Source organism: Sorex araneus, chromosome X, assembly GCF_027595985.1.
Source record: "Sorex araneus isolate mSorAra2 chromosome X, mSorAra2.pri, whole genome shotgun sequence".
Lineage (NCBI taxonomy): Eukaryota > Metazoa > Chordata > Mammalia > Eulipotyphla > Soricidae > Sorex > Sorex araneus.
This window is the reverse complement of record NC_073313.1, coordinates 108,534,853-108,555,849: the sequence shown is the minus strand read 5'-3', so window position 1 is coordinate 108,555,849 and position 20,997 is coordinate 108,534,853. Positions and strand designations below refer to the sequence as shown.

At 36.9% G+C, this 20,997-nt stretch overlaps 1 protein-coding gene across 2 annotated transcripts in view; it reads left to right on the top strand.

Annotated features, from left to right (window-relative positions):
• CHRDL1 (chordin like 1) overlaps window positions 1-20,997 on the top strand; it is a 153,003-nt gene that overhangs the window by 88,208 nt on the left and 43,798 nt on the right. The window contains exons 5-6 of one of the 2 annotated variants that reach the window (XM_004606302.2): window positions 11,219-11,361; window positions 13,151-13,244. In XM_004606302.2, coding sequence (XP_004606359.2) covers window positions 11,219-11,361; window positions 13,151-13,244 — 237 coding nt within the window. Of the gene's footprint in view, window positions 1-11,215; window positions 11,362-13,150; window positions 13,245-20,997 lie in introns of both variants that reach the window. The other variant, XM_004606301.2, reaches the window with a different exon arrangement.

Below are 20,997 nucleotides of genomic sequence, written 5' to 3'. Positions count from 1 at the left end.
TAAAGGGGAGTAATGGAGAAGCAGTCCATGTTTTTTTGTGAAGAGTGGGACACTTTGAGCCATGTTTGGATGATACCTTGGCTATCTACATTAATTCTTTGGATGGGAGCACATGATGTCAAGGATGGAACCCAGGGTTTCTCATGTATAAGACCCGTTCTCTGCCACCTGAATCACATCTTTAACACTGAGGAGAGACACGGAGAAGCACCCTAAACTGGAAAAAAAATTAAAAATATGCTCCAAAGAGAATTTCTGATCTGAAATAAATATTAAAGTTACAACAATCTGTAGAGTTCCATTTAACTATGGAAACCACAATGGAAAGAGACTGGAATTGATGACTAAAATACCGTAGGACAATTATAGTAATGTAGCACTGTCATAGCACTGTCATCTCATTGTTTATTGATTTGCTCGAGCTGGCACGAGTAATGTTTCCATTCTGAGACTTGTTACTGTTTCTGGCATATTGAATACGCCACGGGTAGCTTGCCGGGCTCTGCTGTGCAGATGTGATACTCTCAGTAGCTTGCTGGGATCTCCAAGAGGGGTGGAGGAATCGAACTCGGGTCGGCTGAGTGCAAGGCAAACACCCTACCTGCTGTGCTATCACTCCAGTTCACTATATGTAGTTTTCTTCATTGCCTTTTAGTACAATCCATAATCACAAATGAACTAATGATCCTGTTTATCCACAACTCTGCTTGTCTTTGTTACTTAGCAAACAAAAAATAAAAATTAGAGGTTTGGTAAGTGCTCTGGTCAGGACTCAGCTTCTTGGGCTGAAGATATAGAACAGTAATTAAGGCACTTGCCTTGCACATAGTCAACCCAGGTTCATCCCAGGAGGAGTGACCCTGAGCACAGAGCCTGGAATAAACCTTGTGCATAATCAGATGTGGATGAAGCACTGCCCCCCAAATTAACTCAACTTTTTGTTAAATAAACACCTTGTGGACCCCCAATGAGGTAGTCAGTAAGATATACAAAGTCAACTGAAGTAAGACATGATAGTATTTTTAATGAAGTGTTGGTTAAGAAGAGACCCTCTAATCACTACATGGATATAGCAATTTTGAGAAATTCTGTAGGCCAGTAAATGGAACAGCTCTAGTTAGTTTAGGCTGCTTTAATAAAAATACCATAGACTGATAATTTAAACAATAGACATTTGTTTTTCATAATTTTGAAGCCTGCAAAGTTCAGGATCAAAGAATCAAAGGTTCTGCTATCTGGTGAAAGGCCACTTCCTAATTTGTAGACAGCTATCTTTGTGCTGTATACTCACATGTTGAAAAGGAGAATAATCTTCCTATCTCATTTTATAAGGGAACAAATCTCAATCATGACAAGATCCCCCTAAATGTCCAACCTCAAAGTACCATCACATTGGTGATTAGGTTTTCAACATATAAGTGCAGGAGAGGACACAAACAATTCTGTATCACGCATTGCAAGGACGAGGAAGTGGTCCCACATTCTTCCCTTATACATGAGAATATAAATTCTCATGTATATACAATTTAGCACCCTTGAAATGAGGCCTTTCCTCCTATATAAACACATCTGAGAGGTTTTGTTTTCAGTAAGCCTTCCTCAGTAAGTCTGCTAAGTTTCTCAATCATTGCCGTGTTCCCTGCAGTACCATTATAGATAAATCAACAAAAACCCAATTTACTACTATTTAATAATCTAGAAGAATAATTGTTTTTTTTGTCTTCCATATCACTTTGGTGGGAATTAGTTAAAGAGTTTAATGCTAAGGGTTTTTAAAAAATTTTTATTAGAGAATCACTGTGATGTACAGTTACAAACTTATGAACTTTAGTGTTTGCATTTCACTCATACAGTGATCATTTACCCGTCCCTTCACCAGTGCCCATTCACCTCCACGAATGATCTCAGTATCCCTCTCACCACCCCCACCCCATCCCCCACCACCTCACCCTGCCTCTGCGACAGGGCATTCCTTTCTGTTCTCTCATTTATTGGGTGTTGTAGTTTGCAATAGAGGTATTGAATGGCCTTCAGGCTTTTTGATAGGTCACAGAAAAGTTAAGTTTCTATAGAAGAAGAAAGTTAGGAAAAGATTGAGGATATAAGTCTCTGATATGGAAAGGAAAAATGTATAGTTGTCAGAACTAAAAGAAAATATCTAAGTCCTAAGCATTATAACTTAACTGATAGATCCACTTGAAGAGTGCCTTCCATTTCAATAAGTGTTCAATAAGTGTTCCAAAAAAAAGATCTTGTTTGAACCAACCTGGTCTTAGAGAGTGAGCAGTTTCTTTACTTAAGGGGATTTAAGAGACACCCACTGTTTGTGATATGTGCAATATGTGTTGAACATCCTTGCTGTTGGCTCTAACATAGCCTGATCAAGATGCAGAACCCATCTTCCCTTCCCTTCACTTCAACTTTCTATGGTTCGAAGAGATTCAAAGTGGTTGTCCAATCTAGCCTCTGGTCTTCAAGCAGAGTTTCTTCTTTCAAACAAATTCTCCTTGAGGGCTACAAGTGATTTCCCATAAACATTTTTGTGTGTCTGCTTTATCTGAATTTTATGCAAAACATAAATGTGAGGCTAAATTTATACACTTTCAACCAACTTGGTTTAAAAATCTCTTTCCCCACTTAAAGATGCTGGATAATGTCAGTAAGAGAGAAGTATCTCATTGCAGTAAGACTGAGAACACAGAATCCTATAGGTAGCAATAAATTGGCCTTTGCAATCAGCTCTTAGGATCGACTTTCTGTGATTGAAAGGATTTGAAATAGTTGTCCAATTTAGCCACTGGTCTTCAAGCTGAATTTGTTCTTTCAAACACAAACTCTTTGCATTTAATTTTTGAATGAGAAAGAAATATTCAAGGATATAAATTCATATATCTTTTTATGTTCATATGATTACATATATACATATGTAAAGGTATGATGTAAAAGTCACTCATCTCACATTTCATTCTGACCTTCCCCCTTAATGTGTATTATACTCATAACTTAGTACTTCTTGTGTATGTATATTTTCAGACGTTCTCTATGAAATTCTAAATATTTATTTGAAAAATATATTTTACATAACAAAGAAGTATACAGTGCACATCAGTTTGCCCCATCATTTACAAAAATTAATTCTGTCATTTTCTGTCTTAGTACAGGAAACTTATTCATTCGCTTATACAACTACCTAATATTTTGTGTATTAATGTGCCATATTCATCCAGTGCCTATTGATATTTCAAATCTTTTGACATTACAAACATCATTATATGAATCACTATTATGTTTTACATATGTGCAAGTATATGTTAATTCTCTAAACTAGGGTTGCTGGTTCAAAAAAAATATTTTAATTAATACATATTGATTTTTTTCCTCCGTAGTGGTTGTTTAATTTCTACATAACCTTGACAAGAGAGTGTTTTATTTTAATAGTTTTATCTTTAGTTTTACACTGATTTATGTAGTAATTTACAATGGGGCTTAGGCAATGCTCCGACTTTAATTCCATTACCCTGTGTCCACAGCCCTACATCACTTAAATCAGTGGATTTCTTCCCACTCCCAGCCTTATTCATTATAGCTATACTTTAATGTTCAATTGTTGTAGTTTGGACACCATGCCAATGGCAATGTTGGTTTTAGTGTTTTGGATATAAACAGATATTTTGCCTCTATACCTAACAGAGGCTCAAGGTACCTGACCCTTGTCTTCATGTTACTTCCAGACCTCCTCTTCTTGCTTACCCCCACACATTTGTCTATTTCTTTGGCATTCTGTTTCTGTAACCTTTAGCTAGTGTTTTGCCATTTTTCTCTATGAATTTTATTTCATTTTATTTTATGAAACACTGTGATTTACAAAGTTAATTATAGTTGGTGTTTAAACATACAACACCCATTGTTTTGCTACTTACTATTCCCTAGACATATTGTTTATTCCAGATGCCCACAAGAAGCAAATACATTTATTTTAAAAGGTTAATTTGGAGATTTAAAACAATGTGTTAAAAATGATAAAATGATATCAGAACATTACTAATGTACATTTATTTTATTAATGATATTTAGTAAATTTTTATATGTCTAAACATGATTTTTAATTTTGGTCCACTTTCTATTTGCTTGTTTGAGGGGTTATTGGTAATTTTCTCATAAATTTCTAGAAATTCTTTTTCTATTCAAGAAAAACAGGATTTTAATCCAAACAAACCAAATCTTTGAAGATGTTCTATGCAAGTGTTTTAAAAGACTTTCTGTCTTTTCTGTCCTTTCTCTAATTAATAACCAAAAAGTCCTAAAACCATATGGACCAACAAAATTGTAACCCTTCTGTTGAAATGGATTTGAGGACCAGTGTTTACTTTCTCATGCCTCTCAAACACCTCTGAAGAACCACAAGGCAGTATGAAACACTTTGATAAACAGCTGCTCTGCATAGGTGATTTGCCTGTGATTTAAATTTTTAATAACACTTTCTGTTAGGAATTTTTTCTGGTGTCGGTTTAAACGCTTAGCAATTCAGTTGATATGCCTTTCCGTTTGACACAGTTTGACAATTTGTGATAATTTAGCTTTTCTTCCATTCTTAACACTTGTGTATTATTTAAGTACATTTTACTTAACAGCATTTTACACTAGCCTCTTCATTTGTAATAGGATTAACCTCGAATTCAGGAATATATCTCAAGTGTCTTTGTAGCTCAAATCTAACATGGTTCCAGCTACTATAAAGGTGTAGTCAAGGATCATTTAGTGCCAGGAATCTTCAGAGATCTCTCTAAATATTTATTGAAATAATGAAACAATTGTGAAGTTGTGTTTAAATGTTTTTATTCCAAAGCACCTGCCATATACACAAGTATAAAGCAAATAACTGCAGTTTGATTTTCAGCCCTCACATGGTGTGCTCAGGACTTACGCTTGGCTCTGCTCAAAGATCACGTCTGGCAGGCAAGGCTCAGAGGACTATATGTGGCACCAAGGATCGAACCCAAATAAGCCATGAGTAGGACAAGTGCTCCTCACTGTGCCATCACTCTGGTATAAGCAAATAACTTTTAATTAGTTGTCTAATCATCCATGAACACAAGGAAAATCCTTCATGTTCTTAAGTGTAGAACTTCCTTCTATGTGCACTCTTCCTAGACCAACGCTATTTGCCATTTACTGTGAACTTTACTGTGGACAGATGTTTTGGGAATTTTTAAACAAATAATTTCTAAACCTTACATCCATGTAAATCACACATATTAAAGATGAAGAAAATAAAGTAAAAGATTAAGTATCCCTCTCAAGGTCACAGAAAAAATACTAAAGCTGGGAGTTGTGCCTCAGGTTTGTGGATCCCAGACACCAAGTTAAGTTGTTTATACCTGAATCACTATGAGAGACAGAGCTAAAAATCACTGCAAATTGTACCCACTTCCATGGCTTCCTTTTCTAGTCCTCTTGCTATTTTGTCCTTTAGTGTTTCAGAGCCTTACGCATGGGGGAGCTGGCGGAGGAACCCAGGACCCGGGGTCAAGATCTCCAAGGGTGCTCGGATTGGGACTGGGCCTCTTCCACCCAGATCCTTCATTTTCCAGTAGCTAAGCAGCCACACCCAGAGACTGCCCCCGGCGGTGTGTATTCCCATCAGTGTGGCCTCGAAACATCTAATAGCCTAGTTTTCCCTCTTGGAGAACCTGACAAGCTACCAAGAGTCTATTGACCACTTGGGAGAGCCTGGCAAGCTCTCTGTGGCATATTCATGTCCAAAATACAGTAACAGATATATACATACCTCTTGGAGAGCCCGGCAAGCTATCAAGAGTATCCGGCCCACATGGCAGAGCCTGGCAAGCTACCCGTGGCGTATTCGATGTGCCACAAACAGTAACGATAGGTCTCATTACCCTGACCATGAAAGAGCCTCCAGTCGTTGGGAAAGACGAGTAAGGAGAGGCTGCTAAAATCTCAGGACTGAATATAATAGAGACATTACTGGTGCCCGCTGGAGTAAATCAGTAAATAACAGGATGACAGTGACATGGTGATACAGTGTTTCAGAAACGTGGGGCTGAGAGTTTATATTATAGAGTTTTATTTTGTTCAGGGCAATTAAAGGGAAACAACATACTTTTTCTAGCTTTTTAACTTCAACTCCATATTCTTTCTTCACAATTACCTTCAAAATGCCCTGCAGATGTTCTGGGAATGCACCAGTAGAATGAGAAAGAACCAGATTGGAGAAATTAGTATCAAACTCAGCCATCAAAAACAAACTTGGAGTCTGAGTAACAGTAGCAATGGCAAAAGAAGAGAGGGCTTGGAATCAAGGAGATTAGCAACTGATCCCTGGGAGATCTAGAGAGGTTGAATTTACCTCATAAACACCAGCAGGAGATTTGTCTCCTGACATACAAGCAGTTTTTCTGACTATCCAAGAACTGCCCCGCTAAGAAAATAGAAATTTGAGGCTAAGGAGAACAACCAGTATAAGACCTTTATGTTCCAAATGGTAAAAAGTGGAGGCTCCAGGGGTGGAGAGAACAGTATACTGCCTGACATGGGACAGGATCACAGAATTCTTTTATTTAATAATCATTTTAATTGAAAATGTTATTGAACCACGGTGAGATAAACAGTTACAAAATTGTTCATGATTGGGATTCAGTCATATGATGTTCTAATACACATCTCTTCAGCAGTCCCTTCCCACCAAAGACTCCTTTTATAAAATTTGAAGGTGGGAGTGGGAGAGAAGCCTGTGCGGAAGTTATTCACAATCCTCTCGTAGAAGTTTTGGGATTACAGTATCCTACTGTAAAACGGTCAGCTATTGAATGCAAAGCAATTGATTTTTAAAGATGGTATTTTAGGCCTCAATGATAGAAAAGGTGGTAAAAGACATTTAAGATAAATTGTTCAAAAAAATTCAAGATCTGCTTCCACACAAAATCATCTATCACAGGGCAGAAGAAACCATGTTTTTATCAACATAACTATAGGCAGATGGCTAGTGCTTCCCTGCCTGCCCCACTATGTCCTTCCTCAGAGTACTGAGTGGAATTTGACTGGACACTGGGGATACAGTGGAGGCTAGAAGCCACGCAGCCTGGTCATTTTTGTTGTAGTGTTCCCCTGAGGAGTCCTGAAGCCAGTTTTGCTTTGGAATGATTTTCAGCCAGTTTTGGCCAGGAACACTGACTGTGTTCCAAGGATAGTTGATTAGAAGCCCAGCCACCTTGGAAAATCTGGGGAAGGAGAGGGTCAAGTTTGAGGAGACTTTCCTTGCTTCTGTGGTTCCTTGCATGCTATGCTTAGCCTCTAAAGATTCAAGAGAATTTTGAGTTCTGTATTCCATTCTGAAATAGAAAATCAGAGACCAGAGGCATGTGCAAGGTTGTGAGTCATGGATACCCTCGCTGGGGTTATGATGAAATGGTTCTGCACCCAAATTATATTTTTTCTTTTTTTTCTGAATTAAAACGCATATATTTAAGTTGTATAACATGCAGATATGATATAAATATTCATGATAAAATGATTACTGAAGTCAAACTAATTGACATGTCATCTCATATCATTACCGTTACAAGTGTGATGATAGCACTAAAAATCTACTCTCTTAGCAAACTCCCAATATTTAAGATGATAATGATGATAGTCATCATGCTATGTATTATGTTTCTGGACCTATTTATCGTACACAATTGCAACTTAGTGTAATCATTGCCTATTTTCCCTACCTCTCTCCTTCTGGTAACTACTATTGTAGTCTCTGCATATGTGTATTTATCTACATTTTATTCATTTTGTAAGAGAGATCAAGCAGTTTTTCTTCTTTCAGTGTCTGCTTTTTTAAAATGTAGCATAACGTCCTTCACTTAGAAAACAGCTGTTCTCTTTTTAAAAGTCTTTTACTATTTCATTAGATATATGTTTGTTTCACTGTATAAAGAATTTCTTTATCCATTCAATGACAGACACTTAGGTTGTCTCCATATTTTGGATATTATAAATAATGTTGAAATTAACATGGGAGTTTAAATATCTCTTTCAGGTCCTCAAAGAAGTGAAGATTTTATTTCCTTTCTCTCTCCCAGTTGTAATGTCCATTCTGTGAAAAGAGCTCAAACTTTGAGTCAGATTTCTGACTTGAATCTCTTATGAATAGCTATGTGACATGGCCAAATATGTAGGGGGTGTCATTAACCTCCTTTTCATAATTCTTCCCCAACACACATACTATTAGGGATGTTAGAAGAATGAAATAAGAATAAATGGGCTATTTTTAGTTGTTGAAAATTTGTCATTCTTTCCAAATGACTGAATGTGCATATAGAATTAAGAAAAAATATTCAGAATCAGTAAGATATTTATTTGGAAGTGCTAATTTTATAACTTCATATTTAATGCAGAAATGTGTATTGTGGCTCTCAGCTCCAGAGAAGCCACATTTTCGCTCTCACTCTCTCTTCTTTTTACTTTAAAAATAAATAGGAAGAAGTTAATATAATTTTATAACACCAAGCTAGCGTTTAGCATGACCCTAGTTAAGTTTTTTGAGTTTGTTTCATCCTCCTCTCTTTGTTGTCTTCAGCCTCTTACTTGAGCAGTTGAATGCCAGGTTACTTTGAATAGTGTTGCAAGAAGACTTAAGTTCATGCATACACTTAAACCATGTTTACTAAAGCTGCCTTGTCATTTATCTTCCCTTGCCATTTATCTTCCCTTGGTGGGAGGCTTAATCACAAAAGCAGTCAAAAATATTAGTTCAATTTCTTTTGAGGAAATATTCCAAATTTTTTCAGCAACATTTTAAAAATATTTTTTTGTTTTTTTGTTTGTTCTTTTTAGAACTATACTCGGTGGTGCTCAGGGTTTAGTTCTGGCTCTGAGCTCAGGAATTACTCATGGTGTTATCCAAGCAGCAATATGCAGTACCAAGGTTCAAACAGGGGTTGAACACAGGCAAGGCAAGCACCTTACCTGCTGTACTACTATTTTGGCCTTAAGGATAATTTTATTTTACTTTATTTTATTTTGTTTTAAAGAACACTTGTCTTTCAGTAGAATTTTTCTATCATAAAATGTTTTGACTGATGGTAAATGATGATCTAATTCTCGAAGTCTCCCTCTAATCAAGTACACAGCACACAATTCTCCTGATTTATCTTCTTCCACTATCCCCCAGCAGAAACTTTCTGTTTTATGTGTGTGTGGAGCAAGGCAGTTTTATTCAATGGAACTCATAAAGACATAGAAAGAGGAATACATTTTCAAGAAAGTATATAAACTTGAAGAAAAAGTCATACATATAGCAAAAACTTTGTTTTTATCTATCGTTAATTTGTATATCAATAATTAGTTTAATCTGATTACTTGTTTATTGTAGTTGTGTGTGTATTTGTGCCCGTGAATGTATGTGAAAACACAGAGTGCATCTGAAGAAAATCGAGTGAGGACTTCTTAAGGCTTAAAGTCAACTCATCAATTGTTTTGTTTGTTTGTATTTTGTTATCTTACCACATTTCAAATCTGTGCTAAACTCCAAGAAGAAAAGAGACACAAAAAGATAGACAGAGTCCTGGTCATAAAAATCCATACATGCCCAAGTGCTATAGGTTGAAGGAAGATGAAAATTTGGGCCAGGAGATGAGACTTCAGCCCCCATTCATTCCTTTCACCACTCACTAAATTTGTGACATAAATGTCACTCAACCTCAGAGACATATTCCCAGCAAATGTAAAATGAAGATAAGAATCTACCCTTCTTGATTCACAGGGTTATTATGAGGGCCTGCAATAACAATATAGAAGCAATATTTGAAAAATTTTGCCTAGGGTTCAGAGAGGTAGTGCAAGGTTTAATACAATTTCCCCACATGCAATGAACCCATGTTCAATTTCTGACTTTATATAGCACCATAAGTACCTGTTGGACTGATTCCTGAGCACATATCACTGTATTACTATCATCCCATTGCTCATCGATTTGCTTGAGTGGGCACCAGTAATGTCTCTATTGTGAGACTTGTTGTTACTGTTTTTGGCATATTGAATACACCAAGGGGAGCTTGCCAGGCTCTGCTGTGTGGGTAGGATACTCTCGGTAGCTTGCCGGGCTCTCCAAGAGGGGCTGAGGAATCGAACCTGGCTTGGTTTTGTGCAAGGCAAATGCCCTACCTGTTTGAGCACATAACTAGGAGTAATCCCTGAGCACAGTTGAGTGTGACCCAAAACCTAACAGAAAAAAGGCAGGAATAATGGGGAAAAGGTTATTTTGGCAAAAGGATAAAATAACCAAAGACTTTAGAAACTATAACAAGTATTCAAGTACACCAAGTGATATACAACTGTAAAGGATATTGTCAATTGGAGCATAAAACTATAAGTATGTAGCTATCACCCAAAGTCAGATCTCTCTGGACAAGACTGAGTACTGAAAGGAGGTAAATGATTTGCATGATACCCTTTTAATAAAAGTATTGCAAACCACAGTGCCAAACATTAAAATGTGTGTAAGAGACATATAAAGATAGAGAGTGTGAGAGAGGTGCCATGAAGTGAGGGCACCCAGGCAGGAAGGCAACTGGGGGCATTGGGAGTGATAAATGTGCACTGAAGAAGTTTGGATATTGGAATATTGTATGACTGAAAGTCATGAAGAACTTTGCAACTCTCTCTCTATATATATGTATATATAGGTGATTCACTTAAAAATGATTAGTTGTATTAGATGATAATTCTTATAAAAGGACTCATTCCTTCGAGCCAAGTTAATTTTTGGTTTGGGGAGTCATAGCAAGAAGTACTCAGGGTTTATTACTGGCTCTGTGCTCAGGGATCACTTTTGGTTTCTATGGAGAGCCTATGTGGTGCCAAAGATCGGATCCAGGTTGACCTCATGTGAGGTACTGCTGTACTATCTCTCCTGATCTGAATTAATATTTTTTCAATGACTGTTAGCTTTGTCAAGGCAGAGGCTTTGTGATAGTGCCTATCAAAAATTTTACATAATAACTGACCAATAAATGTTCAACAAGAGAAAAAATTACTTGGTGACCATCCCATCTGCTGTTTTCTAATTGTTTCCATAGAGTTAAGGTCGTCATCCACTGAATTTAACTTCCTTAATGTAGTATAGCCCCATCTGCTGTTGGTATCTATGAAATTATTTGCAATACTGCCAATATTTGTGTGATTTTTCTCCAACTTGCCCCAGAAGACTCCTTACCCCCAGTGAACAATAAGGTGACCAGCAAGTCATGTGAATACAATGGAACCACTTATCAACATGGTGAACTGTTCATGGCTGAAGGACTCTTTCAAAACCGGCAAGCCAATCAATGCACACAGTGCAGCTGTTCGGTAAGACCCTGCAGCTTAATATTTCTGCTAGCCTGTACCCAAATAAGATGACTTCCTATGTAGTTGTTACTTTAGTTTGGGTGTACACTAGTAGAGAGTTTTAATGGAAAATAAATTGCATAAATCTTAAATTGCATAAGTCTTCCTGCTAATATATACTCTCTTATAATCATCAATTCTGAACAATACTGTTAAAAAGGTCAAATGTAGTTGTATCCTGGACTTAAAGCTTACAGATTGTTAAATTACTCAAGATGAACTGATTGGTGCCATTGACTTGCACTCTGTATCACAGTAGTTACACCACCAAAACCTTCATCTGGAGAACCCAATCATGTGAAGCCCAGGAAATCTATGGATGGTGAAGCCTCTGGCACCATCTAGGACAACTTATTCCACTTCACTGAAAAATGGGTTGTATCTTGGTTTCTAGCTCTGAAATATTTTACTAACCAGTTTATTCTTAGTTCCCTGCAATGAGAAAACTTTCAACAAATACTTGCTCCTGATTACTTCTGTGACATTATTTGTCAAAAGTTCTGTTTATACTTCAGGAATAAAGTATACTGATTATATCTTCATCTAATTATGTGGTCCAGAGCACATAATAGAAAGGACAAGAAAATGGAGTAAAATGGGTATTTAAATTGAGTCTGAGGGAATGAAGTTAGATGTAAAAACAACCTTTTTTGCCTTTAAAAAGAAGTAAATATTGGACTGCCATGGTAAGTTTTAGAGTCTCTTCTTTTGTGTGTATTTAGTAAAAATACAGTATCTCAAATATTTGGAAAATTGGGTTGCAACTTAGTTTTCCTAATGCCTTTTTAGGAACACTTTCTGTCAGAGAATAATACGTTTCCAAGAAATAGGAGGAGCAAGGTTTAAGAAAAGAGATGTTGAGAACATAGAATTTTAGAAAATAGATATTATGCAAAGACAGACAAAATCAGCAAGTAAATTTGATCCACCCTCTTGCTTTGTGCTAGAATGAGCTGTCAATTTAAATAATCTTAAATACTTTTATGCAGTAGTTTCCCCTACCTTATTTACTTGTTCACTTTCCATGATTTCAATTACCCACAGTCAAACATGATCCAAAAGTTTTCTGTGTATTTAGATACATATATATAGAGTGGGAGAAAGTGGAAAGGAGGGGTGGGAAATGACAAAATATATATAACTTTCATGCAGTGTATTGTTATATTTTTTATTACTATAGTTTATCACTTACCTAATTTATAAATTAAGCTTTATAACAAATATGTCTGTATAGAAGGAAACATAATATATCATGGTTTCCTTCTGAATAAGGGAAGTTGAGAATTACTCTTTCTGAATAAGGGAAGTTGTGAATTACTATTGATCTGTATCTTTTGTTTGGGAGATTCTAGTGACTGCTATGGAAGCAGATACACTACAAAACCCAATTCTGTGAAATCTGCAACATCCAGCTATTGTGCAATGGGTACTACCAGATTCAATGAACAGAGAAGAGAGATGCAAGAATATAATGTGGTGGTTTAAAGGCTAAGGGCAACCCTCACATTATCCTCTTAGACCATGATGCTCCACTAGAATTGCCAATTCTCTGTGACTTTTTATCTGTCATGAAAAATAGTAGAAAAAAGAGTGCATAATAAATTGTACAAAGTATGTAGAATTAACTGTGAGAGAAAAGTGTGGAAGACATATTTTGAACTTCTCAAAATCCATCCCTGATATATCCAGTCTGATATAAGTCTACACCTATCCCAGAGCCTCTGACCTTAATTCTGTTTCTCCTTGGCAGGAAGGAAATGTGTATTGTGGTCTCAAGACTTGCCCCAAATTAACTTGTGCATTCCCGGTTTCTGTTCCGGATTCGTGCTGTAGGGTATGCAAAGGTAGGTGTCCCATTTCTTACAACCTGATGTGCTGTAATACGTAGTAGTAAGACTTAAAAGTGAGAATGATACATTTCCAGTATCTTAGAAGATAAATTTTCTTAGGCAACCTTCTGTTTCAGCAGTGCTTTAATTTATAAATGGGTGGGATAAAGCACTGATTTTAAGTACCATCTGGAGAGTAACAGGAAAAGTGTGTCCACTTTCTTAAGTCATCTAGTATGATAGTCTCGTTATCTCACTCTTTTTCAAATGTCTTCAGTTTCCCTCTTGTATCAATGCATTGGGCTGGAGCGATAGCACAGCAGATAGAGCGTTTTCCTTAAACGCGGCCAACCCGGGTTCAATTCCTCCTCCCCTCTCAGAGAGACCTGCAAGCTACCAAGAGTATCTCTCCTGTATGGTAGAGTCTGGCAAGCTACCCATGGCATATTCTATATGCCAAAAACAGTAACAAGTTTCACAATGGAGATGTTACTGGTGCCTGCTAGATCAAATCGATGAGCAATGGGATGACAGTGACAGTGATACAGTTATTAATGCATTATAAAATTCAGGCTGTCTTCACCAACATTTTTAAAATACTGAATAGTACTAGGGAAATAGCTCCAAGGCCTGGAACATGTGTTTCACACGTGGAAGTTCCAGGTTCAATTTCTGGTACCACATGACCTTGAGCACCACACCAGAACAAAGCACAATCAAGTGTGGCACAAAATCAAAGGCAAAAAACAAAGAGTAAGTATGGACCTTATAAAGAATTGATGTAACCATTTTCTGTGGTGCAGGGCAAATTTAGGCGTATTTTTAAAATCCCACAATAAAATAGTTCCATAATAAAAATAAAAATGGAAGTCAGCAATGATCTCAACTTATAGCTAAAATGAAATTGTCCAAATGACAAAATGAATAAGAATTGGAGAAATTCTCTAAAGAGCTGAGATTATCTGGGGAAGAGGGTGGATTTGAAATGTCCTTCGGACATTGGTGGAGGGAAGCAGCCACTGCAGTGGTGATCGTGGTGTTGGAACAATGTACACATGAAATTATCATTGACAGTATTGTAGATTATGGTATCAAAATAAAAAGGAAAAATAAAAACTTGAATTTTCAACTTCTCAAGGCAGTCTTCACTTCCTTTTGTGTTCCATTTCTTTAATAAAAGCACCATTTTAAGCAATCTAGGTTCAGGGTTAGAGTGATAGTGCCGAGTGATAGTAGACCACTTGCCTTGCATGTGGCATACCTGGATTCAATCTCCAGCATCCCATATAGTCCCCAACTTCTCAATAAATGACCCTTCAGTGCAGGTCCAGGAGTATATTTTGAGCACTCTGGGTATGACCCCAAAACCTAAAACATTATGTTTTAGGATCTAACATTATTATATTTAATTTCTCCATTCGGCAGTCTTTTATATTCCTCCCTCTTACTGTTTTCTTCAGGCTGGCATCTTAATTCTGCCCTCTTGCCTTACATCTAATCAACAGATTGAGCATCTACTATATGCTCAATCGTTGTGCTGAAAGTGAGTTGTGTGCTGATAAATAGAGTAGGCTGACAGAATACTGCTAGAATATATAATATTGTCACTTATATTATTTGAGAATCTGTTTAATCACACTTGGCTGTCATTTACCAGAATTTTTATGAATCAACTCAACTGTGGCACTCTTGCTTAGATCACAATTTATACAACCCTTTATCTCATATAAATCTATGTTCTATATACACAAAACTTCCACCTACTAGTGGTACCACCATGGACCAACTCCCTAGCCTTTCATAACCTTGACAGTTTCAGCTTTGAAAATGTAACCTATATTGTCGGCCACCCATGGAAATTTTATAATAATCATGAGACCTTGTAAAGAATTCTTGTTTTATACGTGATTATTATTATATTTTCTATAATTGTCACTCGTGGTTAAGTTGAATTTCTTTCTCTTTTACCTCTGACTCTTAAATTTTCTTAGCATGCATATTCAGATAAGCTCTTTCTAGTCCTTCTATGGTAAACATACTTAGAAATGTTAACAGTTCTTTTGTCTTAGTTCAAGTTTTTTTCTTCCCTCCCTCCATCCCTTCCTCCCTTCCTTCCTTCTTTCCATTAATTTTGGTACCACACCTGGCATTACTTACCTCTGTGCTCAGAGTCCCCTGCCAGCAGTGCCTTGAGAGGTTCATGCAGTACCGAGGTCTGAATACAAGCATATCACATGAAAAGAATGTACTCAGTCCATTGAAATATCTTAGTCTCTTTATCTTATTTTATTATATCCTCAAAAGCAACACATAAAATAAAGTTATTTATTGTTTTCCCCACATTTGACAATTTTAAGTCCTTTCTTGTTTGTCTCTTCTCCTGTATAAACAGAACATTTTATTCATTTCCCTAAAATAACAAAACCCTACACGTTAATGAAATTATTGACTTTTTTCCTGCCTTTCATTTCTTAATTTCAACTTATATAAGATATTTCAATCTTCTTTGAAGTTCTAATTTTTGAAGCATATAGTTACTTTTTTCCTGTTGAATATTTTTACAAGGTATGTAATAGAGCATGGAACCAAGATATTCTTCTTCCCACTTGTATCACTTGTATCACTTGTCATCCCATTGATCTTTGATTTGCTGGAGTGGGCGCCAGAAGCGTCTCCATTTGTCCCTGCCACGTGCTAGTGTAGCCCAATGGTATCTGCTCGCTCCAGAACAGGAAGAACCTCAAACCGTTTATTCAGGGTTTTGACAAAGAAGTCTGACCATCTCCTAGGTGGGCGGCCACACGGTCTTTTGACATCCCGTGAAATCCAGTCTAGTCCAGTGGTCATCTCTGAATTGCATTATGTGTCCGGATCATTTGATTTTTGACGACTTGGCAACCGAGACAGCTTGTAGTCACTCTAACTGCATGCTAAATACTGAAGAAGAAATAACCTATTGAATGCTGAACCTGTGAAGCTTAATATAAAGGATCCATTGAATCAGAGTTGGCTCTGTCACCAAACACTAATGTGTGCCTTTCTTCCTGGGTCAGAGAGCAGTCTTAGCCAGGGATTGAATCTCAGCCCCAGCCTCAGTTGTTTAGACATGTCTCTGAGGCTAGGACAGTCAGGAGAGTGTTGGAAGCTTGTATGTCATTGCTGGCACTTGAGCAAACCTCATCTGGATCAAAAGCGTAGTGCAAACAGCCACTGGAATCTTAAGAGAAACTTTATCAGAAGAAAATCTCTTCAGAGATTGTACTACTGCCACATTTTGGACAGGGAGGCCCCAAATCTAAACCCACACCCAGCTTCCCTCCACCATTTTATCATTTCTGTTTTCTGTCTCCTGCCTATCTTGCCAAAGCAAAGAAGTCTATGTACTTGGACTCTAGATGAGGGAAATATATTTGAGGTAAGTCATTTTCTGAGTTCAGAGCGAAGCCTGCACTTGGTAAATGGTGTATATATGTAGCACTTGCTATGGACCATGTGATGGCATAAGTATATGAGTATATTACAGTTAATTTGATCCTTGAAACAAAGTAATAGTATGACCATTTCCATTTCACAGATGAGATGAGACATAAAATGTTGAGTGAAATGCGCAAGAATGCATGGAGAGTTAGAATTCAAACTTGATCAGCCTGGCTCTAGAGTCCCAAGTCCATACAACACTGATTGGGATCCATTTATAGGCGTTAGAAGAACCTCTGTTAGTGACAGGGAGAGAAATTCATTGTACATTGACATAGCCAGTAACCCTAAGAGTGTGGTCATGCTGCCCATCTTTCCCCACTAACCCAACCCCTACCAACCACTCTCTTTTTTATCATTAAAAGGTGAAAATGGAAATATTTTTACCCTCCTTCATGAAACATTTGTTGAACAACCACTAAGTACCAGGCACTAGACTGGCATTTGAGATACAATGGTGAACAAAACAGTCATGGAAACTACTTTTGTGGATTATTGGGGAAGACAGACAATCACTAAATAATGACATAATTAAAAATAAAATTGCAGAGCTGGAAAGATAGTATGGCAGATAGGGTGCTTGTCTCACTCACAGCTCACCTGGATTTGATTCCTGGCACCTCATGTGGTTCCCTTAGCCTGTCAGAAGTTATCCCTGAGTACAGGGCTAAGAGTAATCCCAGTGCACTGCTGGGTGTGTCCAAAAACCAAAAATAAATAAATAAAATGTACAGCAGCTATGTCATATGTTACAAAGAAAAGATGTTATAAAAGTCAATAATTGAGAGGACTTGGTCTGCCAGGTAGATAAATAAAAACTTCTAGGACTATCTCTCCAAACTCAACTCATAACATATTTCCTCTTCATTCTCCAATAGAACTCACTCCAATAAAACACAATTGAGCTCCAACAGAACACACTCAAAAGAAACATAACTGCACTTATTCTTCTGGAATGCACAATTTTTTTTGCTTTTTGGGTCAGACCCGGCGATGCTCAGAGAGTACGCCTGGCTCTGCATTCAGGAATTAGTCCTGGCGGTGCTCGTGGGACCATATGGGATGCTGGGAATATAACCCAGGTCGTCTGTGTGCAAGAAAAACACCCTACCTGCTGTGCTATCGTTCCAGCCCCCAGGAATGCACAATTTTTCATCTCACCATGAAACCCAGTCACCATATGCTGGAGGAGACTTTGTATTGTCCTTTCTGTATTTTACATACTGCATAGGACTTTAGTCTATACTATTCTTCATGCTGGTTTTTTTTTATTCAGTGCCAGGGATCAAACCCAGGGCTATCTATCTGTAAGGCAAGTGTTCTAGCCCTAAGAGCTACATACCTGTTCCTAAGCTTTTCTTCTTAGGTAACTAATTTGTTCATATTGGTCAGTAACTATCATTTCTACCATATTGTTCAACCCTAGTTCTTAGAACTGTTCTAAAAGATCTTATGTAAATAATGTTACCCTCCCTTAGCCTGTGACTACATCCTTATTTCTCTAATACCAACACACATTTTTTCACTACCAGACCCCTAGTCTTTCCTGATCACACTAGTTCTCATTAGTTTCCTTCTTTGTTTTCAAAACTTAGTCTGGTTTGGGAGTTTAACATTCAAAACTTTTGTCTTGTATTGTTTATTATTAAGTATCTTGATTCCTCAACTGAGAAGCTATTACAATGGGGCCTCTGCTAACTCTGCTTCTCCTAGTATAATATTACGTATATATTATCATAGGGATTTATTTTTCTGTCCTGTGTTTGTTTGGGTTTGGTTTGGTTTGGGGAACACACCTGACTGTGTTTAGGGATTATTCTTGGCTCTCTACTCATGGATTACTTCTCTCAGGGCTTGAGGGCCCTATAAGGCACTAGGGATCAAATCCAGTTAGCCACATGGAAAGCAGGTCGCTTACCAGCTGTACCATCTCTATATTCTAGGTCCCTAACCTTATGGATTTATTATAAAGAAAGAGAAGCTCAATCATCAAAAGCTCTTGACAGCACTACAAAAGTAGATCTGGCTAGGGCGGCAGGTGAAATAACTGAATTCACTACAATTGAATGTTTTTTCATTAAATTAAGATAGTTATACAAACTTATTCAAGGTAACTGAAACTGGAAACAACTGTTTAAAAGCAATTTGCCAGAGTTCACGATAAGCTATTTAACAAAAGCTCTTGATTTCTCATCCCCCAAAGCAGGAAAATTATATATTAAATGCCATCTCTTTCTTCTCCTTCTCCTTCTCTTTATTCTTATTCTCTTTTTCTTGGGGAGCACTTTGTGGTGCTCAGGGCTTAAACCTGGATCAACTCAGGTATCATTCATGCAATATCCAGGGGAATCATATGTGGTGCCAAGATTTAAATCAGGGTCTGCTATGCACAAGGCAGATAAGAACCTTAACGTCTTTACTATTTCTCCAGCCCAGAACCAAATGTCCTTAGGGACTCATTATGTATAAAATATTTCATTTTTATTTTTATTTGTGCATGGGCCAAGTATCAAAGCTGGGCCTCATGCATGGCAGACATACACTTTACTGTAGAACCACATCCCCAATCTGCTGTAACATTTTAAATTTTTATTTATTTTTTGCTCTTTGGATCACACCCAGCAATGTTTATGGGCTACTCCTGGCTCTAAACTCAGAAATTACTGCTGGCAGTGCTTCGGGGACCATAAGGGATGCCGGATGGGCTGTGTGCAAGGCAAACGCCTTACCCAATGTACTGTTGCTCCAGCCCTGATAACACATTTTTAAACATGACAAAAAATTGCAAGCATTTTCAATGTTTTCAAAATCCAGGAAAATAGAAAAATAACAAAGAATACAAATATAGAACCTAATCTATCAGTCTAGAGTTGTTTTCATATTTTCCACATTTTCTGCAGAAACACTACCATCTCCTGGTTATGATGGTAGAAAGGAAACATGGTCAAAATGAAACCCTATTTAATTTAAAAAATAAAGATAAATGATTTTTGATTGCTGCACTCTTTTCAACTTTGAAGTGTATTGAAATATCTGCAGAAGATTGTGACCACCATTAGTGAACCCTTTTCAAAAGTTAATCACTCATTTTAATGAGTATGGAACCATTTTACAGATTTTTCTCAATCTCAGCTAGAAGATTTCTTCCTTCTTGCAAACATTCCAAGTTATTTTTGTTTTTCTTTGTCCTTTCCACTCAGAATTCATCTTCACATGCTTGCTAACTATCCCAGGACTTCCACCATTTGAAGCAATCATGTTCCTTTTTCGTGTGTCTCTTATGTATAGACTAATATTTATAGACCAAAAAAACCTTCAGAGAGTGGATAAGACAGCACTGACTTTCATTCTGAGCTTAACGAATCAATAGTGATGACTCTCAATTGGTCATTTTGGATAGCCTATCAGGGTCAATAATGCTCCATCCTATTTGTGGAATTGGAGAGTTTTTCATGTGTTTATGATTTTTCACAACAAAAATGAGAAATTTCTAGTGTAGCATTTCAAAGCAACTTGTCCTTCAAACCATACCACATTGTCCTCAACTTCAAATAATGCTGTGATTGCCCAGAAATACACTACTGGATATGCCAATTGTTCTTAAAAGAATAGTCATCATGAGCTTCAAAATTTGTAGAAATTTGTCTAACTTATTGCCTGAAATTATTAAGAAGAGAAAAATTAGAAAGAATTTCTAAATTTGCATCCTAAGTGGATATTACTTTCATTAATTCATTGTTTTTTTTTTGCTTAAAATCATGTAAACATATAACTGTTCTATCAGTGATGAATTCTGTGGATTGATATTTCTTACGGTTATATTAAGGCTCACTTTGTCTTCATTTACATAAAGAAGGTTTTGACATGTAAATTCAAAAGAAATAAGATGTAATTTTCTTTCTTATTTTTAAATTTTTTTAAACTTACTAATTTTATGTTCTGAGTGGTTTCAAAAAAGAGTTAAAATGTCAGAGTAAAGTAAAAACATGCTAGTAAATAAAAGGGGGAATTGAGAGTGATGAACTATGACAGGAAGAATGATTATATTTGAATATTAACTACACTAAAATTATAAAAACTTTAAAGTCCATTTCTTCAGGAACAGTGGACTGTAGCACTGTCACATTCTGTTGACTGTTTAATTGTATCACTGTAGCACTGTCGTCCCATTTTTCATCGATTTGCTCAAGCGGGCACCAGTAACGTCTCCATTGTGAGACTTGTTACAGTTTTTGGCATATCAAACACACCATGGGTAGCTTGCCATGCTCTACCTGGCGAGCGGGATACT